At 37.4% G+C, this 25,930-nt stretch overlaps 1 protein-coding gene across 12 annotated transcripts in view; it reads right to left on the reverse strand.

Moving 5' to 3' along the window:
- The window catches only part of PTPRM (protein tyrosine phosphatase receptor type M), a 471,112-nt gene that overhangs the window by 82,040 nt on the left and 363,142 nt on the right, over positions 1-25,930 (reverse strand). For 5 of the 12 annotated variants that reach the window (XM_057397499.1, XM_057397498.1, XM_057397493.1 and 2 more), the window contains 5 exons: positions 17,182-17,333; positions 14,568-14,642; positions 14,314-14,340; positions 10,536-10,547; positions 9,603-9,790 (listed from right to left, as the gene is read on the reverse strand). In XM_057397499.1, the coding sequence (XP_057253482.1) occupies positions 9,603-9,790; positions 10,536-10,547; positions 14,314-14,340; positions 14,568-14,642; positions 17,182-17,333 (454 nt within the window). The remainder of the gene's footprint in view (positions 1-9,602; positions 9,791-10,535; positions 10,548-14,313; positions 14,341-14,567; positions 14,643-17,181; positions 17,334-25,930) is intronic. The other 7 variants (XM_057397501.1, XM_057397497.1, XM_057397495.1 and 4 more) reach the window with 3 other exon arrangements.

Consider the following 25,930-nt stretch of genomic DNA (forward strand, 5'->3'; position numbering starts at 1 on the left):
AGAGTGGAGGCAGTGGCATCAGTGAGATTCCACGATGGGTAACTGAGGGAACAGCTATTGCACAGAGACAGAGGCGATGGCAAGAAACCAGCACGAGAGAAAAGAGCCTTGCCAACCCCCTGGTCTGCCCAACTGCAGTCCCCCAGATTTTCAGTGGACTTCACGTTTCCTACAGACTCTTTTGTGTGTTGTAACAGAAAGATCATTCCAGCTGGAAAATGATGATCATCTGTTCCATTGACAGAACAATTACTAAAGCACTATAGGAAACGTGCAAGAAATCTCATATTCCAGTTAGAAAACTTCTTAAAAGATACACTGAGCCACAGGCTACATAAGAATACGAATTTTCATTTCTTGAAAAATTTATAATGGCTATTTTAACTTATTTAAAACAAATGCATTATAGAAAATAATGCATATTTTAGGTATGCTGTGGATAAATGTGCTGCTAAATGAAAACTCCTAATAGCTAAATTATGCTAATTTGATTTGAAAAGTGTTTCTCTCTCTTTACAAACAGCCAGTAAAAATGCTCTGGTCATGAAATCAGCAATGGACTAAAATCCTAATTATTTGTAGTGGATAAATATACTCGATAGAAAACACATAGGGTGTATACATAATTACTAAAGAATAGATTATAATTGCATTTAACATCATTTGCATAATTTAAAATGGAATAACTACATGACTGATTTTTTATGTCTTTTTAAAGGGCACCAATAAAATATGAAGGAGGTATGAAGGCTTATATGAGTAAGAAGTAATGAATAATATCTTTCACATTAAAGAACAATATATTATTCTGTGCACATAAATTGGACTAACTCATTTTTGCAGGTGCAATGGGAAAAGTATGGTACATCAGCAGTTTTAAAAAGTAAAGAATTTGCTAACCGAAGAAGGGATTAGGGATTCTGATCAAATATTCAATGTCTTTTTTGAATAATTAATAAGTCAGCCTGGTGCAAATATGCAGCATATAGCCTGCAATGTTTCAAAAGCTTTTTTTCTTTCAAATCATACTTGTCACTAACATTTAGAAAGTTTAACCTATCACCTTATCATTGTGAGCATTAAAGCCATTTTTGCAGATTTCCCACTGGAACCTCACGTTATGAGTGAAATTAAGTTCAGAGGCCTCATTTAGTTTCCTACCGTGGTGTTCGATAGCCCATAATGATGCACAAATTGGCTAAATATGAAACTAAGCCCTAATTTCAATAGGTACAGAGAGCATAAGTTTGATACTAGCCAAAGCATAGTAGCAAGATCCCTCAGCAAAAATGACTTGCCTAACACATAATGAGAATGAAATATAATCTGAGAAGTCTGATTAGTACAGTTTGACTGTTTCCCAACCTGCGGCTGCTAAAAGGGAGGAAGAAAAGACAGACTGGAGAATAATAGTGCAACAGATTTCACATGCTAAAACAGTGGAGTGATGTGTGAGCGTTAGTTATCAAAAGAGTAAGCATATACCTCTGTGTACATCCAACCACGAGGAAGCAGTAAGATGGAAAAAGTTAATTTCTTCACATTAAAATTATATAACCCCTGTGTTAATTACTTGGATTTACCAGATGTGGATACTGGATTTCCAAAGGCCTGCTCAGTGCCAACTTGACAACAATCAGTGAAACTTGGAAGCTATTTCCTTTATTGCTCCAATTTGTCATTGCGCATGCCCAAAAATCTTTCCAGCATAAATAGCAAAAGATTTTGCAACACCTTCAGAGAATAAAAGATCCTAATGAGGGAGTCATAGGTTAGGACCTAAATTAAAACAAGTTTTGAAAGACTGCTGTGGCAGCTAGACCTAAGATGCTGTGGCAGCTAGACCTAAGAAAAGCTCACAACTTGCTAAAGCAGATTGAAACTTCATTGCTATGGATAATGAAGGACAAGAGGCACAACCACACAACTGCATTCACAGCTAAAATGATTCCATTTTAAATACTTAAGTAGACTCACTTAATAAGGATCAGGAATAACATCAGAGGTGCTTATCATGCTTTAAATTACTTTCGGATTTTCTGTCCAGCTATGCTGAAATATGAAATGAATGTCTGCTAAATATCTGAACATGGAAAAGATTGTCAGGACCATGAGAACTGACAGGTTGCAGCACTTTTTAAATTGCTGCTAGATTTTGCATTCATTTATATGTTTGCAACCACATATACCAGGACTACCAGATTCAGTAGAGTCGGAATGGTTAGAATAGTTTCTACAGCTCCTACATCAGAACAATCTACATTCAGTTCATCCATCCAATTGATCAGCTTACGCATCTATATCTCACAACTTTCAAGTGCACCAACACTTTTGAGTGGATCAATACCACCAGCCTCTGTTTTAACTGCTTAGAGGGATACAGCGGTCATGAAAGATGCACTTAAAAGCTGCAAGTCTTTCCTTAGGACAGAGTCTAAACTTTACACACAGGACTGAGTCTGGCAAACTCAGAGAGTGAGTTACTGACAGCAAGTGGGGCTGCATCAGGCACCCTTGTCCTTGTTAGGCATCTTTGCTGCCTGATACACAGTTCAGACTGTTCAGGTTACTAAGAAGAAGAAAACAGAAGGTTCACACCCAAATAAATAGCAAGCTGATCAGTACCGAAAATAGCCATGTCACAGCATGAGCAAATAGCTGCCTACGTCCTACTGAGATCCAAAGGATATTGGAAGCTTTTTAATCTATACACCTCTGCAATTTAATTATTTAAATGGACAAACCCCAAAGCCTTTCTAATAAAGTCTGCCTAAATCTATAATCTCTGAAAAGAATAAATTCTAATGAAACCTGCTTAAACAAAACCAAATTAACAAATTAGAAAGCTGTTTCTGCATATACATGCACTTTTATTTAAATTGTCCGAGAAGGCATTTAGGAAGAGTGAAGAAGGAAACGGTGAGATTTATGAAGTCCTGGGATACCTTGATCACCAGGCAGTTATCCACACCGCAGCAATACGGCAGTGTCATGTGAATGATATTAAGCACTGTGACAGCTTTTTTTTACATTTGAAATCTGCAAGAACAGAAATTCACAACTATTAAGGAGAGCTTCAGAACTGCATAAAACTGGCTCACGCACCTACAGACATTCAGCAAACTAAGTGCCTTTCCACTGAACTGAAAAAAGCTCCTGTTAACTGCCAACCAGCTAAAACTGTTGACAACTGATTCTTGCTGATCAACAACTGGAGGTCACCCATCTTGCTACAAGACTTATTTCAGAATTAAAGGCATACTGCATGCTTCAGGAGTTGTGTCACTAATAACATAGGCTGTTCAGTAGTGAATGCAGTTTCTGGTTTGGGATGACTTTATTTGAACGATTTGGTATTGATCTGGAGTACCTTAGGATTTCCAAACCAAAACATGCTTCATGGGCATGGCAGCTGTTAATTTTTACTACTGCTTTTGACCTCCCTGGATATGATCTCTCCAGTGCTGAGGCTTCCAAGAATCTGGGACAAACCCAAAAAGGAACAAGTTACCTGGGAATGTTGAAAGGCTGCTGCAGATCTCACAGCAATCTGAAGAAACTGGGTTTTTCTGAACACAGTCCTTTGATAAATGAGAAATACCTGCCTCATATAAAGGATGTTTATATCACCATTAGTTGTGGTTATACTTTATGCATGGGACAGAAAGCTTATATAATATATGCCTATAACCAGACCACTCGATTAAAGTGGTATTTCCAGTATTAAAGATTCAACCAGGCATTCGGGTGATTGTTCTGAGCCGCATCTGAACAGATGAAACTTCACAGACAATAATAGCAATGATTTCTACAGATTAATATTTCCAACAATTTTCCACACCATTTTCTCAGGACAAATTCCTATTTTACTTCTGGTTTTTTTTCTGTCATGTTCACAATCTCTAATAAGTTTTCTCATTATTACTGAAATAGAGACAACAGCTACCTGTTCTCAGTTCTGAAGGACGCAGATGCTGCCCTTAGTGTATCTACACTGTTGACTAATGCCCCCATTCCCACCCAGTGTTCCAGAATCTTTCTGCTTCTTTATAATTTGTGTCTTGTGGGATAGAAAATAACCTGCACTGATTGTGGTATTGACTGTCTCAGCTGGTGCAGAATAGCAAATAAAATCAGAGAAAAAAAGCATGATAAAAATGTACAGGTTGTAGGCGAGACAGACCGGTTGCAGTCACAAGGAATACATCAGAAAAAGCAGCATCAGCTGGGTCCTGCCAGTAGCTATATCAACATAACATCAATAAAATACTTATTTTTCCTACTATAGGTATCAGAACAGGTGCCCAGAAGCACATGGCTTAGAAGGGTCATGTAGCAGCAAATTTGTCTTCCAGCTGGAACCAAAGAGAAAGCTACAACTGGAGGACTGGGTTGGAGTGACGATTCTAGTCTGTTATGCCTTTGCACTACAGCAGAAAATGGAAACTATATCAGACTTTTGCCCTAGGTCAGACATTCATCTAACAGCAGTCTGGAGTGGGCATCTACATGGCAAACATCCCCTATAAAAACTTTCCTGCTTGCCTGCAGTATTTTCTGCTCCCAAGAATCTGTATTTCTGCTGTTTTTTTCCAGTGTTGTTTCTTCAAACCATTTTCTGTGTACCCCAGATATTTCACTGGCCAATAGTACATTGTGTGAAAAACTTTTTCTTGGCTATCAGCACATCGACCTGCATATCTTCTGAAGTTCCATTTCAAAAAATGTATTGCTATGAAGACAGGATTTCTTTCTTACCCCAATTATTTTCAACACTCACCTCCAAATACTCTTGAATTATCCATTTTTTATGATCTTCTTTGACCATAATCCCACAAGGTATAACTGAACCGTGACCATGACCAAATAACCTATTTTAAAATCCTTCTACCAATCTATAATAGGTGCTAAGAAATGCTAAACTGAAATGAATTGTTTAACATACATTAGATAATATATTTCATGTTCCTGACCTTGATAGGCCCTCTGAGCCTGTACCCATCTATTTAACTATGGTGATTTAGGGATTAATACAGCTACACTGGTGCAACCCCTCAGAGTGGAGACCATGCAGCATAAAAGGGGCATAATCAGTACAGTTTATCTTGACAGTATATAACTTCAGAGTATTAGGAATAGTATTGGTTTAATGATATTAATATAGAATCATTTCCTGCCTAAAACAGTTGACTGCCACAAAACCTTGAGAAGGTTCCTGTTCGACGGGAGGGGTGAAGAGGGAACACAAGACAGACAGTGGGGGGAAAGGCCTTAAAGTTGAAGCTACATGGAGGAACTTTTTTTAAACTCTGCTATTGACACAGTCCTGTTACTGACAGTACGTGAGGCTGATCTGAGCAGGATACCTTTTGCAAACCCTGGCTTTTCAAAGGAACCTCTGGTTCCGAGATAATGGAAGCTCACAACTCCCTGTCATGGAACATAATGTGAAATTGATTTTGTAAGGCTTTATCTACACAAAGTTGCACTGTTTTAATTAAAGGTGTGTTTTTAAATCAACTCTGTTAAACCAGTCCAAGCTCCTGTGTGGACACTCAGAAATTGATTTGAAACTGCCTTATGTCAACTAACCTTAATTTGGCAAAGAACCAATTTACACTGAACAGGCACCAATTTTTGCTGATCCAAAAACAGGATTAAAAATAAAATCTTGTTTTAAATTATAAGATTTTGATGAATGTCTCTGTTTCTGCCTTAGCTATGCCAAGCTATGCTGGCCTCCAGTAGCCTAGTCCATCTGTATAGGAAGGAGACAAACTTACTTCTTTCTGCCTATGTATTTACAGCCTTTTGATAGATACACGTCCTTGCAAAAGGAGAAAGTGTAAAGCACTGTTGAACTAGGGAGTCTAAAACCAAAAGAGGGCAGATGTAAGGAGAAAGAAATGATGAATTGCAGAGACCACTTTCACCCTCCTTTTCTATTAATTTGTTTCTGTAATGCAGAAAGGTGATAAGCAATGAGCCTCCTTCATGATCAGTAAAAGCACTCTCATGGTGTAGTACTGGGGAGCAGCTTAAATAACACACAATTAGTGTAGGGGTGCATGTGAAATCAGGCCAATGTTATCCTGTCAGTCTAACGTTGCTAGAACCAAGCTCAAATCTCTCCTTTTTTAAGGGTCTGGTAGGGGATAGAAGGGATTTTAAAGATCCACTGCAGACTAGCTGTGTGGAAATTTCCCCGAGTTTAAGGATTTCTGTGCAATCCCTTCCAATCATTCACACTCCACTAGGCTGCAAATGAAGGTCTGCATTTGAGTCCACAGCTTACCGAAATTTGTCCATGTTATTTCCACACCCGAGAAACTCATGGGAAAATGGGCAGTGAACTTGTTACCCATGTGCCACTAAGGACACATCTGTATTTGCTCTCGTTCTACAGGTACAGCTAGACAGAAAACCAGAAGCCGCATCATTACATCCAAGAAGCAGGGCCTAATCCTGCTCTCGGGAATGGAAGCCTCTGCACATGTCATCGCAGGAACAGGGCCAGGCTGTGAGATGCTTCCCGGCTGATACTCAAACAAGCATTTTCAGTGATGAGAGACAAAGTATCTCAGTTCATCGCAGAAGGAGAACAAAAGGGCACAATCACAAAAAGTACAGTGTTCCTCCCAACACCCATATATTTGGAGCTAAAGATACTCAGGAACTGAAGTGGGTAATCCTAATGCAGAGTTGACCAATGAGTGACTAAGTACCAGCCAGAAACTGCTTAAAGATAATTTTTCAACCTTTATCCTTTGAGTCAGTTATGGTACTCCAAAAACTCATTCATGAAACCAGTAGGACTTGAAAGTACGTAGATGTACTTAGATTGTGAACTATAGCCCTAATTATTGAGAATAGTGGCCTAATTATTAAGCTTTATTGTAAAGCACTTAAAACTATGCATGACACTAAGTATTCTGTATCCTTGCACTCCTCTGAAATGCTGTTAATGGGTAATATGCTCCTTTTCTTTCTGTTCAGTTCAACAGATTTATTTTCAGAGTGAATCCTGTGTGAATTTCTCCTGAATCAAACTCGTTCCCTGGTGAGACTATATAATCCTGCTGTCTTGTTAAAGCAAAAATCATCTACGAGACTTCATTCAAAACAAATCCCCTGCCAAACTATTTCTTCCTTTTCATTTAGACAGTTATCCTTCTGATAATTTATAAGGAAAAAGATTCTTTCTTTGTCATGTTAAACCTTGTAAAGAGGACTGTATCAGTCTGACAGCAGCATAAACAGAGTTTTGCAGTCTTAGCAGTGCTGGAATATATTGGACAGCTGTTTGTTGCATATGGAGGAAAAACAGCAATATTGCAGTAGTTCAGTGGAAAAAAAATAAACCAAAGATAAAGCTAGTTATGGTTCATTCTAATTACAAACAATTTCCATATATAAAGAGGACTTTCTCAAATGCAGCTGCAGTATTTTAAGTCTCCCATCCCTGCCACTATTAATAAACAGCACTCTAGTGTATTGCATCTACTGGCATTAGTCATGACTGCACCTACTGTCTGTAATGGGATGCCATTCATCAGCATGGTAAGCTCAAAATTAAGTGATTTTCCTGGAAGCTGTTTCTCAGCAGCACCATTTGATCCGCTGTAGTTAAAAAGCCATGTCATTGGTTGCATTATAAATTCCATTTTACAGTCTTCTTTTTTTTTAATATAAATTAATTGTAGCTTTCCTCTAGGCTTAATGCTGGCATAAAAGGTTTTGGCTGATGAACAAATCTTTTCCAAAGACAGGAATTTTCAATTCTATCATTTTTAAATAACGGTGGCATAAAAACCCACATAGGAACAAACTTATTTAAGTCAGCTACACAAATGAAAGTTGACAAGTGATTAGCCCCTTCTGGGAATTAATTGTTTTCTACATTTTAGAAGAAAAAATGTCATCAGTGACTATGAAAGTGGCCTGAAGCATGGGCTTTGGAAGTCTAATACTATAAAGACCAGTTTAAACGATTACATATTTCCGCAATTTTTGTAACTTGGAGTTGGCATGACAAAGCACAAACTTCAAAAAACCCACCATCTCTTGTAAAATGCAAGCAGTATGCACATAATTGTATGAGTCATCCTGAAAGGTCTGCAACAGTGAGTACACTAGTTCCTACCTTAAAAATTTAAGCATGGTATATTGACCCTCTAGGGCAGTGTATACTTGTGCATGCCCAGAAGATAAATTGTTGCTTGCCCTATGGGTGGAAGTAATTTAAATTACTTTTGCTGGCTGTCCTTCTCACTTCTCTTTCTATCAGATGAAAGAATGAGAAGGGATCTGTTTTTTCCTGGCTTCTGCTTTGAGAAGACAGAGCTAAAATTGAATTTATTTAATTCTGCTTCTCACCAGCTATGTCAGAGTCACATTACAGTAAGACCCATTTACACCTGTTCCTCTGATTCTAGTTTCACATTCTAGTTTTCCAAGGAAAGGAAATTTAGGACTGTGCACTAGGTTGGAATCGCAGTGCAATTTGGACAGATTCCTCAAATGGACAAATGGATGGGACAGGTTCCTCAACTGGATAAAGGGACACTTTCACATACAGAGGCAGATAAAAACTTTGTAAGTGTAACCCACTCCTGGAAATGGTGGGGATCATCTGCTGCTTATCATTTGCTTTCTAGACCACATGGCAGGTAATATTTTTTGGTAAACCTAATTACATCTTGGATCATAGTCCATATAATGGACCAAAAGTTAGCAGTCTTTCGGAGGTGACAGCTTCAAGTCTGCCTACAGATCACCAGATCAGACCTCGCAAACTCTTACGAGTGAATCTTCCCGATCAATAAAATTTATCTCATAAATTCTCATACACACCTACGTCAATTCTGACAATTTACAGGCCAACTCTGTGGATCAACTTAAGTATGTTTCCTTTGTGAAGTAATATATTCATACTACTTGTTTTACGGGACATTTAAAATTCAGATGACAACAGGGAGGAACAGGTCACTCTAGCATGAAATGAAGAAACAGAAGTTGAATCAACAAAAAAGGAAAAAAAGAGAGGCTGTAAGTTCACATGAAAAATAACGAGGCTTAGAGGTAGCCTCCAGCTAGTGGCAAACATTTCAGGCACTGCAGAATAAATTTTATAGCCCTACGGGACACTCTGAGGATTTGCACACTTCTTCTCCATGACAAATACTCCAAGAAATACTGCTTGTAGATTACTAAGCTAATATCGTGTTACAGGGCAACTGTGATTAGAAAATCTGTGATGTAGAACTTTGGGAAAAGCCCTATTCTTCAGTAGTAAAAGAAAAACATGGGAAGGACTAGGAGAACACTAGTGGATCCGTTTCTTTGAATATAGAGCTTTATGCAATTAGAATTAGGCAGAAATTTCCAAGAAAGGTTTTTATGTCTCACTCCTCATTCTGGCTGGTTACAATCAGGAAATTTCCTCACTATAGAGATGATCTTTCCCATCAGTATCTTCCCTCACACAGCAGCTGTATTACTTGGCTGAGTAATTATTTTTCCTGTTCTGTAGCGCAGGTAGCAGACAGAAAAGTCAACAGTGCAGAAGACATAATAATCAGATCATTAGACCTGACACTTACTTCATACTCCTCTTTGAATCCATAGCCTTCTGCACATTTCATTTGGGTGATGTGCTGTAGCAAGTCAGCTACACGGATGGCTGGATGAAGCTGTCCAGTCTGGTAGGGAACATCCACTGGATCTCGCTTCTTGTAGGTATGGGACTGGACCAGGCTGCTTGTGTCACTGACCATCGTATGGGTTTCATCTAGAACAAGAGTAACTCATCACGTACTGGCTCATTTTCACTTATTAACAGAAATATAACTTACACAGATTTCTAGAGGAATGGCAGAAATCTGACACCATCAATATTGTTTCTGTCTGTGAAGGCTACACCAGGAGAACAGTAAATCCATGGAGCAGTTTACACAGGGAAATTGCAAGACTAATTGGAATGAGGCAAAGTCCATTGAGCATTGCAGAGCAGTCCGAACTCTAATATTGTTTTAAATATCACTAGCTGATTACAAGCAGGTTTTAAATCAGGCATTTGGTTCTAAACTCCATAGAAGTTTCATTCTGAAACTTCAACAAGTCCCCATGGAATGAAATTGGACTTGTATTCTTTAATTACTAAAGTGCTATATTTCACACTGCAAATTTAGAGCAAATGTTTGGAGTGAGCAAAATAAAAAGATGCACAAAATGGCTTATGGTTTCATCAAGCTAGGACTGCAATGGAAATGTAGATCTGAGACAACATTTGGAGATGAACTGTGAGAGGACAAATGCAAAGGATCATCTCATCAGGAAAAATGTCTTGACTGGCTGCTGAACATGCTTTGGAACCATGGTATATCATGAGCCATCACATTAGGCATGGAATGTTATATGTCAACTGACATGCAAGCCAACAAACAGGAGAACCCACTGGGCTGGTTAAAATTTTTATGAGACACATACTCTCCCAACCCTCCACATCTCTTCCGTGGGGCAAATGGGCAACTTACCATTGATTGGCACTTTTAAGAAGATACATATCAGGAGAAAAAAAGAGGAGGAGAAAAAGGAAACAGGGCATAAGCAACAGTACTACATTAATAATTACAGGTAATTTTATGTTTGTAATTTAGTCTTTACAGAGTGGTTTCCTAAATGAGTCAGATTCTGATCTTAGTTTCACAGTATAAAATAAATGTAATGAAACCAAGGTATTTTACTATGGGTGAATTCACACAGATGCTACTGAGATCAAAACTTATACTTAGCAGTAAATAGATAGATGTGAAAGTGCACTCTACCAAAAGAAGCAATATGACTTTCTTCCTGCTTAGGTGGACTTCAAAAAATTTGTTCAGACCTGACAAGAGAAAAAAACCAACCCCAATTCTAAGGTCCAAATATCATCATAAATATATTTTCTGTTTACCCAAATAATAATTTTACATGTTTCAATGAAGTTTTGATTTTTAGCTGAAATTTTAAATGTGGTGCTTTGACTTATCCAAGCTCTTCCTCAATGGCTGCACATTAAACACTGCAAGGGGTTTATTAAAATACTATACTTATTTAAAAATTAATACTCTGTAAAATATATTGTATGGAAGGGAAGTATTAAAATACTATTTCTGCATTCATAAGTTAGGCATATTATAGTGGAAAGTTCTGCAAATACTCATTATGAAAAGGTCCCAGGTTCTCATGTACACACAAAAAATACTACCTAACCTCATTAAAGGTGCATTTCTGGTCTTAGTTAAACCACTGAAAATTGATGTTAAAGCCACAGAGCTCAAGAAAGCATATTTCAAGGATGATTTTAGGCTCTCTCAATTCTCACTTATACTAAGACACATAAAAACTGGTCCTCAGTAAGCATACAGTCAGTATGAACTATGCATTTAAAACCTAAATCAAAAATTACAAAGAAGAAATTATGGGTATTAGTATGGGAATTTCACTACCTTTCCTGTCAGTTTGCTAACATGATCTAAGTCAGAGTAAAGTGATTCATCTTTTACCCAGAAAGTTCGACAACTTTTTCTAATACGTGATAAAATTTTACTGCAAAGCACCTTGGGATGCATGGTATGAAGCGTGGTATACAAGTGTAGGTACAATATGTTGCTGTTGAAATGGCACCTGAAAACTACAAGGTGGCTAAGACACAAAAGACAAAAAAAGTATAGGAGGTTGATCATGATTTTTTATGTGGCTTATTTCAAATTTAGAAACAGGCTAGAAAACTTGGGGATTTTTTTTGCAAACTACAGAATTCCTTGTTAGTAACTAAGATGAAGGCAGTTAACAAGGTCTTGTACTATGAAAGCAGCCATTTATGAATCTCTTTCCTATGAGCTCCTTTGTTTTAGACTGATTTTTCTCTCTCCATTACTTTACCTCCATTAATACTATTTTTTTCCTCTTTGGGAGTGATTTTTTCAGATGTTTTAAATAAAATGCTTTCAATCCTTGTTTTATATCATACATTAGGAGCCTCATAATTTTTGCTTTGCCTTTGAGCACTGCTGCATGAGCCTTTCAGGCATAACAGTCCACTGTTTTTCACAGGGTGACCTCTTCCAGATGCAGCGTTCAGATGCAACAGGAATTTTGCCCAGCTTAAATACTCCTACAGCTACAGTTGTTCTACTCTCCACTCACTCATTCTCATAGAGCTGTACAACACTTCAGAAATAATATATTTATTTACTAGTTATATGAACTTATAGCATGGAAGGTAGCTGGAAACCCAGCCCAATATCTTTTCAGGGCTGAGACGCTCAAGAGTTTCAGAAAAATGCACATCACTGATACTAGACAAACATGACCTACACTCATGATCAGCATCTATAAATTCAGCCACCATTATCCAAAGTATTTAAAGCTTATTTAATTTTAACTACAGGCTTGATTCTGTAGGCTAACACAATTTCTCTGGAGGCCGGAAGACAGCAACAGCAGGTATTATTTGCAATTAAAACACAGCATATTTTGTTAATTTCTATAATGCTCTACTGACTCAAGCATAGCTAATTTGATTTGCGTCAGAAAAAACACTATTCCTATACAAGCAGCCATAAAAACATTCTGGGAGAATGGAACACCACTGGTTTGAATGGAACACCAGTTATAAAAGGGTACTAACTTTTTTTACATGTAAGCTTACAAAAACATTAATTTTCCATGGTGAAATTACTGGCAGATTTTCTGAGATGAGTATGCAGAGGTTGCCGTAGCAGACCATAAAATACATATTTAACTAATCCCAGATTTTAAAGACTTAGTAAAGGCAAAGAATTTTATTTCCCAGTGTGTGTTTGTATGATATTTGAATTACTTGCTCAGAGATTATTTCTTGTGGAGAAAAAAGAAGCTAACAAATACTTTTACCATCTCTATTATATGGCAAAGGATCACAAAAAAAAAATTTAAATCAGAGAAACCTTTAACTAAACCCTAATAATTGAGATAGGAAATCTCAAAGTTTTTCTCCTGATAATAGCACTTTTCTCCTTGCCCACACACAAGGTCAGAAAGAACATCTACTGGATGAAGTGTTGAATGAATGCTAAAGCACACACACAAAAAATCTAACATCTCAGGCAGTTAAAAGGCACTGCAAATTTCATTTGCATGCAGATTATTACATTGTCACAGTCACTATCATTACCTTCTTCCAGATTTACATAATGTATAAAAACGCATAAGTTCCTTCTCCCAAGTTATCACGCTGAAATGCACTGCGCTAAATATTATTTCACAATAACAAATTTTCAAGATCACCTTCCTAAACTTCTTATATACTTTATTCTACTTAAGCCTGTTTAACTTGCAATTTAAGAGCAGGAATCAGTTAAGAGGTCTAACATTTTTTTCACTGATTTGAAGAAAAAAGGAGGAGAAAGAAAAATATTTGCTGGAAACACATCAATCGTTGTAAAAAGAGTAAAGAAGCTTAATACTGGAGTGTGAATTCTTGCTACAGTGCACTGTTACATTTTGACTTTCTACTTAAAAAACCAAAATATCTCCCTGTTTAGTTTGAAGTTAGAATGGGAAGGAGGTGTAAATGAAGACAAGCCACAAAGCAGTTAAGAGTTACTTAAGCACTGGAAATGCAAAAGCTTTTCATGCTTATTATTCTATCACTGTGCAGAAAACTCTCTTTTTGACATTGGACAATTGCTGGTTTCCCTAGATTCCCCAGGTATTCCTAGATTTCATTCCCGTGACACCTGATGCATAATAAACTATATACTCTAAGTCTCATGTTATCATTTGGCTGTTCAAAATACCATCTCTCCTCTGAAACTTCACTTTGACAAGCATGTCAGAAACTGTGTGGTATTGTGAGAAGAAATGATAGCTGCTGGATGGACAAAACTGTATTTTGTCTGATTTTCTGTATCATGAATAGCCTAATTAGGAAAAAATGTTACATTTAAGAAGTGACATCTTCAGTTCTGAGATAAAATGGAAAAAAAAAAAAGAGGGAAACTATATCAATTGCTGCAATAATCAAATTCTTTTGTATCACTCCAAATACATGCATAAACATTCCTCGCAAATCCACTTGTTAAAAGTATTTCTTTTCTCCCCTGACTTGCACTACAACAGTAGTAATCAAGCCTGATAGTGTCCTTAGCATTCTCAGTGTAGCCAAGCCTACCACACCTCCCTTTAGGATAAAATTCCAGCTTTTTACATACTATTGTCTGTACCCCGAGAACTGTGACTTTCTAAATTACTTCAGCAATAAACTTTGATAAAGGGAAATGTTCTCACCTAAAATTGCAGTTGGCACAAATGGATCTGTCATACATCATAAGCAGGTCAATGCAGAAAAGGTAAAAAGAGAGAGAACAGTAAATGGTTGATAAGGGTTCCCGAGTTTTCTTTCAGAAAGCTACTGTAAGCAATCAGTATGTTGCTTATGTATGTATTCAATTTCTATGTCAAGAAGTATATGAACATAATTATGTGTGCTTCTATTATGAAAAGGTCTATATGGGGTGGAAACCAAGAAAAAAATTGGTTACCTGGGTAATAAGAATTAGGCACTGTTGTGCTCAATGTGTTAGTTTTCATTGTAAATGAAGATGGTGAAGATACAGCTGCAAAGAGAAACAAAGCTGGTTAGTGGCAGCAAAGTGATACGTGGCTATTTAAGCTGAGTGATACAGTGCATATGATTGACTTGGTTGTTTAGAGTCCATCCTGTTGTGTTTGTTGTGCTGGAATCAGGACGTAGAGAAAACCAGGTATGCCTAGTGAATAAAATAGCTCATTGAATTTGATCAATTCTCTAAAAAGAAATGTCATCAGGGAAAGCATTTTGATCAGTGATAACAAATCTACTTCTTACAAGATGAGACTGAATAGTGATGCTACTGATACTACTGATACTACGATGACAGGTGTTTTTGACAGAAGCTTTGATCATTAGTAAGTTTAATTAACAATAGGGTAAATATATAAATGCTGCAAATATTCTACTATAGTTCATTTTTTCTTCTCCCTTCTTTTTTTATTTGTTCAGACAGATGGATGATGTGTACACAGCTACTATTATGCTCTGAATAAGCCTCTTTGTTTAACAATCACTTTCAAAGTGATACATAGATCAATGCTCACATTGGTATTTAATCATTTAACCATTTGTAAAACCTACGGGAAAGACCAATGCAACAAATTAAGTTCAGTTTGTTTGCTGGTATGCAAAGACAATGTGAATTACTTTTGTAAAACAGATACATTTAACAGGTGGGAGTTAATCACAACATTTTACAGGATGTTCAGTCAAAGAGTCAATAAAGGCTTTTAAGCAAAACTCATTGCAAATTCAGCCTCAGTTGCTTGTCTACACAGCCCAAAATCGGTGAATGTAAGCACATTCTGGATATCTGGATACCGATAAACAGACAAACAGGAATTTGTAAAACAAAGCTTGAATTAAGGAAGACAGGATCTGCTGGATAAGGAGTGAGGTTACTCCTGCTGGCTTTCATCCCTTTTTTTTTTTGGTTGATCTTCTAGTGCATACAGTTGCCAGCCCTTGTTAAGATGGAACTATCTGAAAACTGGCTTAAATAATGCTGGCAGTTATCACTTGTCATATAAATGAATATATCTGAGACTACTTTCCTTTGATTATGTCTCCTGAATCACTGGATGGAAAGAACAGAGAGGGACTCCTTTTGGGTCTGAATGCAGAGATCAGTTGAGGTCAGGGCTACTGCAGCTAGTAAGACTGGCTAGATATGCAGAATGCAGCCAGGCTAATAAACCTTAATAGGAAGCAGGAATGTTCTAAATTGCTTGAGTACAAGGCCTTACACAAAGTATTTCTGAAAACTGTCAGACTGCTGCTTCTGGTGACCACTTATCTTACGGGAAGTCTAACCCTCATGTGATACAAAATACTTGCTATGCCAATAATTTCAAACTGGTTTAAGGTGGTTTATATAGCTTGATTTAGTCCCAGGAACTCATTGCAGCTTCTTTAGTTGCTGGTGCTTATTTAGTAACACTATTGAAAAACTACATCATGATGATGGAAGATGAAGTCAAACCTCTTGATCTCTTCACAGAAGTAATCTCATTAACTGCAATGCTATATTCTCACTAGAAAGGCAAGTCAGATTTTAAAAGATCTATTTCAAAGCAATTTCAAAAGTACAAATTTCAAACACAAATTAACACTGCAAATTCTAAGCCTAATGCTGCTGAGAGAAGTCTCACTGTATAAATCTCACAGGTTTTGTACAACTGAGCTCGTCAAAGGTAAGTTCTTAAACGCGTTATTAAAGAGTGAGATTTGGGCCTCATATACTGTTAGTACTTGAAACAAAATTCAATCTTTGAAAAATTCTGAAGATGCTCAAAACCACTGGTACACAAGAAAAACTGAGGTTCCTTAAGAACTACAAAACCAACAAAGTTTTTCGAACATAGCCATCCTTTCTTTTATTCTTTTTAACAATTATCAAAACCTACTGTTTTTCCTGGTCTTTGCTTAGTGCTAACCCCAAGACATGAGGAAGTCCCTGACTAAAATTTAATACAGGAAATTGTATATCCCAAATTTTATTTCTTTTCAGGGTAGATCCAGGAATACCCAGGATATACAGAATCTCTTATGAAATTTCAGAACAGATAATTCCACTGAGTTCAGCCATTGTACAAGCAACAGAAAAAGCATCATCTAGAATTGGAAATAATGAGACAATCAGATCACCATTATTAAGTTATGACATTCAAAAATAAACTTCACCTACAAAAAAAAAAAAAAGAAGAAGTGAGCAGGAGAAGCATTTGAAGGACTTGGGACAGCAGGAATGATACAAAATTTTGAATGTAATAGAGACTGGAAAAAGGTAAAACAACAGCTGTTTCAGTAATGTCTTTGCTCTTCTGCAGAAGAAAAGGATGGACAGAAAAAAGCTCAGTTATCCTTGTTATTTTTAAAGGAGTCTGTTCTTGATGTCTGACTGTCTTGCTCATTCGAATACACACTGTTATGTGCTGCACAGTGGGAAACGCTGGGTCCCATGGATTTTCCATGACTGAGAAATGAGGAATATTTTAAAAACCATTTGCACCTTTCTTCTAACTTCCAAAAAAAAAAAAAGGATAAGAAAAGAAAAAACTTACATCTCCCATTTAAATTGTGTGTGTCCATGAAAGAGAAAGCTTCGTCACAGTTGGTGCCTTGCTCGTTGTAGCTTTTATCCATTGAATTCACCATCACTGTCATTTCCTGCCGTGTACTACTCAATGTCTCTTTCCGCTTTTTAGCCAATTTTCTTGAGGAATGAATGTTGAGGAAAAAAAGAAAAGAAAAAAACATTCAGTGAGCAAACATAATCTTCATGTTTCTTAGATCAGTACTGTACTTTGTAACCACATTATTAAGTAACATTTAAAATTTTTGTCGCATTTCTAGAGACTTAAATTGATTTCGCACTCACATCTTTTGATGGCATCTAATAATCGTGTGATAGTTGCCAATGCCCTGATTTATGGTGAACAGCACTTTAATCCTCTAGATGACCACTGAATTAAAGGGGACTACTTAGAATCATAGAATCATAGAATAATTAGGGTTGGAAAGGACCTTAAGATCATCTAGTTCCAACCCCCCTGCCGTGGGCAGGGACACCTTACGCTAAATCATATCACCCAAGGCCTCGTCCAACCTGGTCTTGAACACTGCCAGGGATGGAGCATTCACAGCCTCCCTGGGCAACCCATTCCAGTGCCTCACCACCTTAACAGGAAAGAATTTCCTTCTTATATCCAATCTAAACTTCCCCTGTTTAAGTTTTAACCCGTTACCCCTTGTCCTATCTCTACAGTCCCTAATGAAGAGTCCCTCTCCAGCATCCCTATAGGACCCCTTCAGATACTGGAAGGCTGCTATGAGGTCTCCATGCAGCCTTCTCTTCTCCAGGCTGAACAGCCCCAACTTTCTCAGCCTATCTTCATACAGGAGGTGCTCCAGTCCCCTGATCATCCTCGTGGCCCTTCTCTGGACTTGTTCCAACAGTTCCATGTCCTTTTTATGTTGAGGACACCAGAACTGCACACAGTTCTCCAGGTGAGGTCTCTTGGATACAAAGGTGATGTGAGCTACTCTATCAGAGGCTATCTCAGTTTATATCCATAAATAAAAATTATAAGAGAGAAGATTTTGATGGAATTGACAAATCAGTAATGATTTTCACCTCGTGTAGAATTGTCTGGAGCTGTTTCATTGAGACACCATATAATACAGCTAACTGGTTTATATCATACTGTACAGTTTGATTTCTCAACACACTTTGTACAAGTAAGTGGCATTTTAAATTGAATTGCATTTCTGAAGACTATTTTCTGTCACTCCTCATTTCAGGAGAATTAGTCACAATAGTTAGTTGCTTCTTAGCAGCAGTGGTCTGTCTGAGGCAAGATCTTGATTCTGATACTGTTATAGTGATTCATTAAGCTATAGAACTGCTTTAGATGCATGTATCTCTTGTTTCCACATCTGTCTAAACTAAAATCTCACTCTGTCTCCCCCAGAGTTATTCTTAGCTACCATCAAAAAATAACATGTCCAAAACTTGATTTTTATTTCAGCATCTGTGAGATGCCTGTGATCCTGGTGATGGTGGGCTCTATACCCATTTGTCTTGTATCCCTGGCCTGTGGTTCTGTCTTAGACCAAGCCCTTCTCCTTGCTCGGTCTTGCAAGCAGCCTTCATTTAAATTTTCCAGATTCCATCTGTGTAGTATTTTCAAGGTATGGGTTCTATACAGAAGTAACTCCTCCATAGACTTTGATCTTCTCATATATGTTCATTCAATGACTTTTCCTCTGTGGAAAACATAATGAGCCAGCTCATATCCATCCAACAGATGTTTTAGCTATCTTCAACTAGAAACTACAGGACCTTATTATCTCATGTTTCCTCCTTCTTCTAGAGGTCTACTGCATCAAGCATAACCAACTTGTGCTAACTCTCAAAGCCATTTTCTTTGTCAACTAGATTTTAAAGCAGGCACATACTTGTCTTCCCTCACATTGCATGGGAGGAGCTTTTTGTAAACCTTACCAATAATTCACTGCTCTGTTTCAAATCACTGCCTGCAGACACACTTTGCGAAGTACTGATATTACTGCTCACTAAGCTGATCAGTATTGCTTTGAGTTTCCCCATGTTCCCCACCTACCTACCTCCCTGTTGTCTCTTATCTCATATTCACTAAGCCAGGAGACTGCAGTATAGAGTGGTCTTCCCTTGCCCATCAGTGGAATTGTGAGTACTCTCTATTCACAAAACCTTTAATCGCTGCCAGTGTCACAAGCTCAGCAATTTATCTAAGAACTCTTGCATGTGAACAATGTACTAATGAAGAGGTAACAAATCTTCCTAAACAGCTTTTCAGAGAAAAGTTACTAGAGAATTGCCCTGGGTAACATTATAGTGATACTGATCCATATCTGAAAATCTATGATATGGTAGAATATATGATACCAGTCCCTCAATGAGATTGCAGAAAAACACCATGCGCTGCAGGGTGCACATCTCAAGCATCTCCTGTTACATGTTTTATTTTACAGTAAAAATGGAATCCTTTCCAAAGAAAACCAGAGTTCTTGCTTATTACACCAACAACATGAAGCTCGAATTTTATAAAAAGACAGCTAATTTTCTTAAAGAAATTACACCAACATTTTCTCATTTCCTTAATTTTTGGTTTTGGTCCCATAGTACAGCTACAGCAGATTGTTTTTATGACACTAACAACTGTACAGGACTTCTCAATCTGAATCTAATTCTGGAAATAGGTCTTGTGGGAAAAATTCAAACCTGAAACAACTGTTACAGGAAGAGAGCGATACCATCCAGACTTTTGTACTGTGAACAAAAACACCCAGTGGACTCAGTCAAGTAAATTTTAGCAGAATATAAAATTTTTTACATCTGCACTTTTCAGATATTGCTGAAAGTGTTGCAGTGCTGCAGCCTCTGCAAGTCATCCGTTCCTTGGATCTCTCAATCCCTGGGAGACTCTAGCTATACAAGATTTAAGAAATGTGTAAAACCATAGTACTTCACATCACCATCACCACTCACGCTCTTAGACTTGAAGTAAATTTGGGGGAAAAAAAGACTTAAATATTTGATCATCTTCACTCAGAGAAAAGACTACTAGCTATTCTCTGATGTTTCCACCTTCTTAAAGGAAAAGAGATCTACAACCAGAGTTAAAAATAAAACAGATGGAAGCTCCCAGATGATTACCTAGGATGAAATTCTTGACGGAGGGAAAGCAAAATGCTTACCACCCAAACACTGTTACCATCACTATGTGAGGAAAGAGAATATACCATATTAGTCTCAGAAAAGAGAAGCCTGATATTCAGAACAACCTCAAGACTGGCTAGGAACTGTTGGTATTTTAAGACACAAGAAATGTCAAGAAGTGAGCTGGTGTAATGCTAAAAATACAGGAAAATATAGGGCAGAAAAACATATAGACACCTCCTCAAAAATTGTGTGAGATTTTGGGTATTGTTTACTCTGTTTTGTTACAAATATTCATAAAATCAGCCTAAGAAAATAGTTAGCTAGAGGCTTCATCACAATCTGTCCCCAGTTTTGTCTGCCGCCGTGAAACTCTTAAATGCTGCATTTCTCCTATGCAGTCCCTTCTAGTTGAAAGGATCACCTTATAAAGCTTCTTCACACCTGACTCAACACCTCTCCAAAAATCTTTCTCTGTGATTTCTCCCTCAAATCCTCCAACAGAACAACACCAATAACTAAGATCAGCCTCTATTTGGTTCATTTCTCACCTGCTTACCTGTATCAAGTTTCTCTCTCCTGTCTTGACTTTAGTAACAACCTCTTTGGGACCTAGCTTGCCTTTTACGCTTGTGTTTGTAAAGCACTAGGCATAAAGCACAAGGCACAATGGGATACTACTATAGTTAGAGAATGTAAATAGTAAGAATAAAAATAAAAAATAATAAATGGTGACTAGACTGATGCCTGGAATTAACTTAGGCTCTGAAAGGAATGTGCCTTCCATTTTAATTTAGAAACAATAAGTAAAGCATAATTAGGAATTTAGTGAGAAAAGCATACTTATTTGAATCAGGCAAAAGCACTCACTTCCTTCTTCACAATTCCAAAATGAGTGGTATTCTCCTTTTTGTATCAGTATGCCTCCTTTCTTCCAAGCAAAGAAAGGAAAAACAAGATGCTGTTACTTTCCACAGCTCCAGAAACACATTAACAGTGTGATATATAAATGCAGTGAGATGAAATTTGTAATAGTATTGCTAAAGGGATTTCACTATGTTTTTCCTTTAATTAATTCTATGAACTATTTCACTTACTGTAAGTTTAAATAAAATATCTTCTTCTTTCCTACATACATATTGTTTCAAATTTTACTTCTCTGTTTGTGAACAGTTTCAGACGAAGAAAGGATTAGGGGCTGTAATGCAAGCCTCTGGTGTGGTGCAGTTGTAGTTAACGAAAGCTTTCAATATTTCGATCACCACATGCCTGAAAGAATATAAACTACAATCAGAAAGATCCTTCATAAAATAACAGTTGTTCAAAAAGATAAAAAACACCAAGGGTAGAACTAAATAATCCTCAAAAGAGATACATTACTAGTGGGCATTCTACAAAAGTGCATGTTGGGATGTATATTATTCGCCATGCACTGATTTAGGAAATGGCTGAACAACATTGCTGTCCACAATGTTTTTGGACAACAATTTTTAATGTATAGTAAAAATCAGAAATAGAGTGGAAAAAGTTACAAATTTATCTCATGACGTAGAGTGACTGTATATTCGCTTAAGAAGGAAAATCAGTGTTGACAGATATGAAGTAATGCATATGGGAAAAAAAAATCCTAACTATATACACACAGTACGAGGTCTATATGACTTTATAAACAATTGAGGAAAGAAATCTGGTAGTACTGTGTGCAGTTCTGGTGTTCTCAACATAAAAAGCACATGGAGCAGTTGGAGCAAGTCCAGAGGAGGGCCACGAAGATGGTAAGGGGACCAGAGCACCTCCTGTATGAAGACAGGCTGAGAAAGTTGGGGCTGTTCAGCCTGGAGAAGAGAAGGCTGCGTGGAGACCTCATAGCAGCCTTCCAGTATCTGAAGGGGGCCTATAAGGATGCTGGGGAGGGACTCTTCATTAGGGACTGTAGTGATAGGACAAGGGGTAACGGGTTAAAACTCAATCAGGGGAAGTTTAGATTGGATATAAGGAGGAAATTCTTTCCTGTTAGGGTGGTGAGGCACTGGAATGGGTTGCCCAGGGAGGCTGTGAATGCTCCATCCCTGGCAGTGTTCAGGACCAGGCTGGACGAGGCCTTGGGTGACACGGTTTAGTGTGAGGTGTCCCTGCCCACGGCAGGGGGGTTGGAACTAGATGATCTTAAGGTCCTTTCCAACCCTAACTATTCTATGATTCTATGATTCTAAACAAGTTTTAAACAAGTTTTAGGAACCTGAATATTGAATCCAATCAAAATGGTAAATTTCTTCAGGTGATATAACTATCATTATAATTAAATAATACTTTTATTATACTTTATATTTCTTATCAAAACAGCAACAGACTGCACTGAACCCTTTCTATCTTCCCTGAATTGAATGAGATACAAATATGAAGCAATTGAAATCAAGTGGGGAAGTGCAATAAACAAGGTATGGCATTAGTGATAGCAAACTTGTCATTCAATTTCATATTTATATGCTTTATATTGGAATGTAATATGCTCAAGAATGCAATTTCACAGTGACACTAAACTGTGTACTGTCAACACTCTATCAGACAGAAATAAAGTTAGGAGAAGCATTTTTAAAGGCGCTACATTTTGCAGCAAGGAGTAGCAAACACTTAATAAAATGCTTTACAAGTTGTCCCTACTTCAGGAACTAGCATTTCTAGAGAACAACAGGGAAAAGTAATTATCAAGAGAATTAAAAAAGAAAAAACTAGGCAGGATCCCACTGAATTGTGTTGTTCCTTGCTTAGGACCTCTTAGTATGTGAACCTATATTAGATTATAAAATTACTCTTTGTCCTAAGACGTCCAACATGGATTTCATATTGACATCCCAACAAAGTAAAGCTACACCAGTACGGAAGAGATTATGAATATTTGACTATAGGTGAGGGTGAGTACACCCTTTCTTTTACCTGACTTTATAAAGTGGTGGTTTATTGTTATTTCTTTAAGATACCTTCTCTTTGTTTTAATTACGAACTTCCTGCTTCAGAGCAAGTGCTCATTATTAATTTCATTTTTATCGTGCTCTTGCATTCTTTGATAAAGACAAAAGAATGAATTTTAAAAAAACGCTGCGATGCTGCTTGAATTTGAAAACAGTGTTCCTGATACCACAGGATTTCATTTCCCTGCTTTCATTCACTGTGTCTTTCATTTCTGCCACAGAGACTTTACAAGCACTTTCAGTAACACCAAAAGCAGTACTGCAGGACCAAGAGGGCATCCCACTGCTAGCAGGACTAGATAGAAAGGGAGAAGGAGAAAGGAATAAGAGTAAAAAGGGGAAAGGAAGATTCACTTACACAATTACAAGAATTGATTTTAAAATCAGTACAAACTTATTAAATGAATGTGGAGGTTAATGAAAAATGGTTTTGATTTATATCAGCATAAACAAAACCAGCTTTGATTTTCTGTGCTTTTTACTTGCCTTTTTACTCACTACATATTAGAACTTCAATGGTCTTTTTTTTTGCACTTAATTGTTATTTATAGTAGGTTGGTTCATTAGCATCACATGAGATGAAAGCAAAAAAGAAAAGTTATTTGGCTCCATCCTGTTCTCAAAATATCAGAAATAGCTCACAGTTAAAACAGCATAACTTGAGATAGAGTAGATCAAGAAAGAGATAGAAAATATGCAGGGAAATGGGAAATAAGGAAAGGATAATAGAGAAATACAGCATAGCTGCCATTACAGACACAGCTCACTTACCCTTACTGCTAAGTGTTATTTCTTGAATTTAGGTATTCAACACATGCTTTGAGGTTTGGTTATAGCGACATCATTTAAAACTCTGCCTATTTGTTCTCAGCTTCTGCTTTACATGGACTCCATCAGGTTATCTGAGTTTCTGCAAGTGAGGGTTATAGCACCAAACCCAAGAACATTTTAGGTCAAAAGAGGCATCACACTGAGAGATTTTCTTTGCTGATGCAAAGTGGCTGAGGGGAAACACTGATGACTGACTGTGTGAAAAAAACGGAGCTACATGGTGTGTCAGATTAACGTAACAACATTTATTTGAAATGGGCTGACTCTTGTCTTAAATTTGTGGTTACAGTTTAGTTCTTGTCTGTCCACCTGGGAAGACCTCAGTGCATTTTACCATGATTGACAGGATCTTCAGGGAAGGCTTTAGGCTATGGCAGTGAAAAGGAATTTGAGAAGCTTTGGCAAAAGTATATGTCTGCAAAGCTCCTGGCTGCACTATTTCCGGCTCCTGGTCTTTAGAAAAATGCACTCACACACTTTGAAAAAAAAAAAATCTAACATCCCCCTGCTTCTCCAACAGAAGAATAAACCAGTAATGAGACGTGAACAGCAATATTTTTTAAAATTTACTATTATCTAATTTTGACCACGACCTTGATCTGTGGTGAGTTAAGAATCAGACAATAAAATGCCCCATTCTACTCTACTGAATTAAGAAAGGAAAAATTAAAAGCTACAAAATTTCTGAATTTGCTTCAAAATTTAACAACTTGGCAATATGAATTTAAATTTGTGTTTTGATTCTTATGATCCCTAAATTAATCAAGAAATAACGAATACAATCTTTAATTGACCTATAGGTCCTCTGAATTGTAAGGGTGTATAGGAAAAATACACAGAATATTAACACTTGATTTTTTTTTCACCCCCAAATGAATTAAAAGGCAAATGCTTATGAATCTGTTCAGTTCACTAAAGACTCAGCCAACTGATTTACTTAGATTAGAGCAGTCATGTGGAAGAAACTACTTGCAGGATGAGGATCAGGGTGGCACTTAGAACACAGGAGAGTCCAAAGTATGACAAAACCTTCACAAGCACTGGGAGGAACTCAGCAGCCCACCTGGAATGCTTGAAGGCCAAAGATCACAGACTGACAATAAACTGCTATGTGCTTGTCCTCCCTTTCAAGGAAGAAAGGAGGACAGCTGGACATTTAAGAGGTCTGTTATAATGAGAACTGCAGGGGTCCAGAGCAGTTTGGAGTAGCTAAAACAGTGTAGGGAGATGAGGGATGAAATGACTGCATTATACAAGAAAAAAAAAAATAATAAAAAATCCCTAAAGTCCTTGACATAGGAGCAGACCAACACCCAGGTCTCTCTCTCTCTCCGCTGACTAACCCAGAAAGTCAAACTCTCTGATCTGGTTAGTCTTGAATTACTCTCTCCAAAGCAGTGTATTTTTAAAGGCTTTGGAAAGTTCTTCCTATGAAAAACCATGTATAACTAACCAAGAGATTAGGACCTCCTGATAGGAAAGGAAATGGACTTATTTAAATATTACCTGACTAGGAAATTGAACCTGGATCATTCTTGATTGACAGTCCTGACTGAGTAGATACTGAAAGAGGCATGCTTGTTCAGCCTGGAGAAGAGGAGGCTTTCAGGGGATCTTACTGCAGTTATTAATTATGTAATGGAAGACTATAGAGACAGAACTAGACTCTACACACATGGTGAAAGGATAAGACACACTAGACACAAGTTGCAGCTCAGGAAATCCCTATTAGATCTAAGTAAAATTTTGTCACCATCAGGGTAGTCAAACAGTGGAGCAGGTGCTAAGAGAAGTGGGATCTTCATCTTT

The sequence above is a fragment of the Pezoporus wallicus genome, unplaced genomic scaffold (genome assembly GCF_028554395.1).
Source record: "Pezoporus wallicus isolate ANWC-B61680 ecotype Strahan unplaced genomic scaffold, APGP_CSIRO_Pwel_v1 contig_227, whole genome shotgun sequence".
NCBI classification, from domain to species: domain Eukaryota; kingdom Metazoa; phylum Chordata; class Aves; order Psittaciformes; family Psittacidae; genus Pezoporus; species Pezoporus wallicus.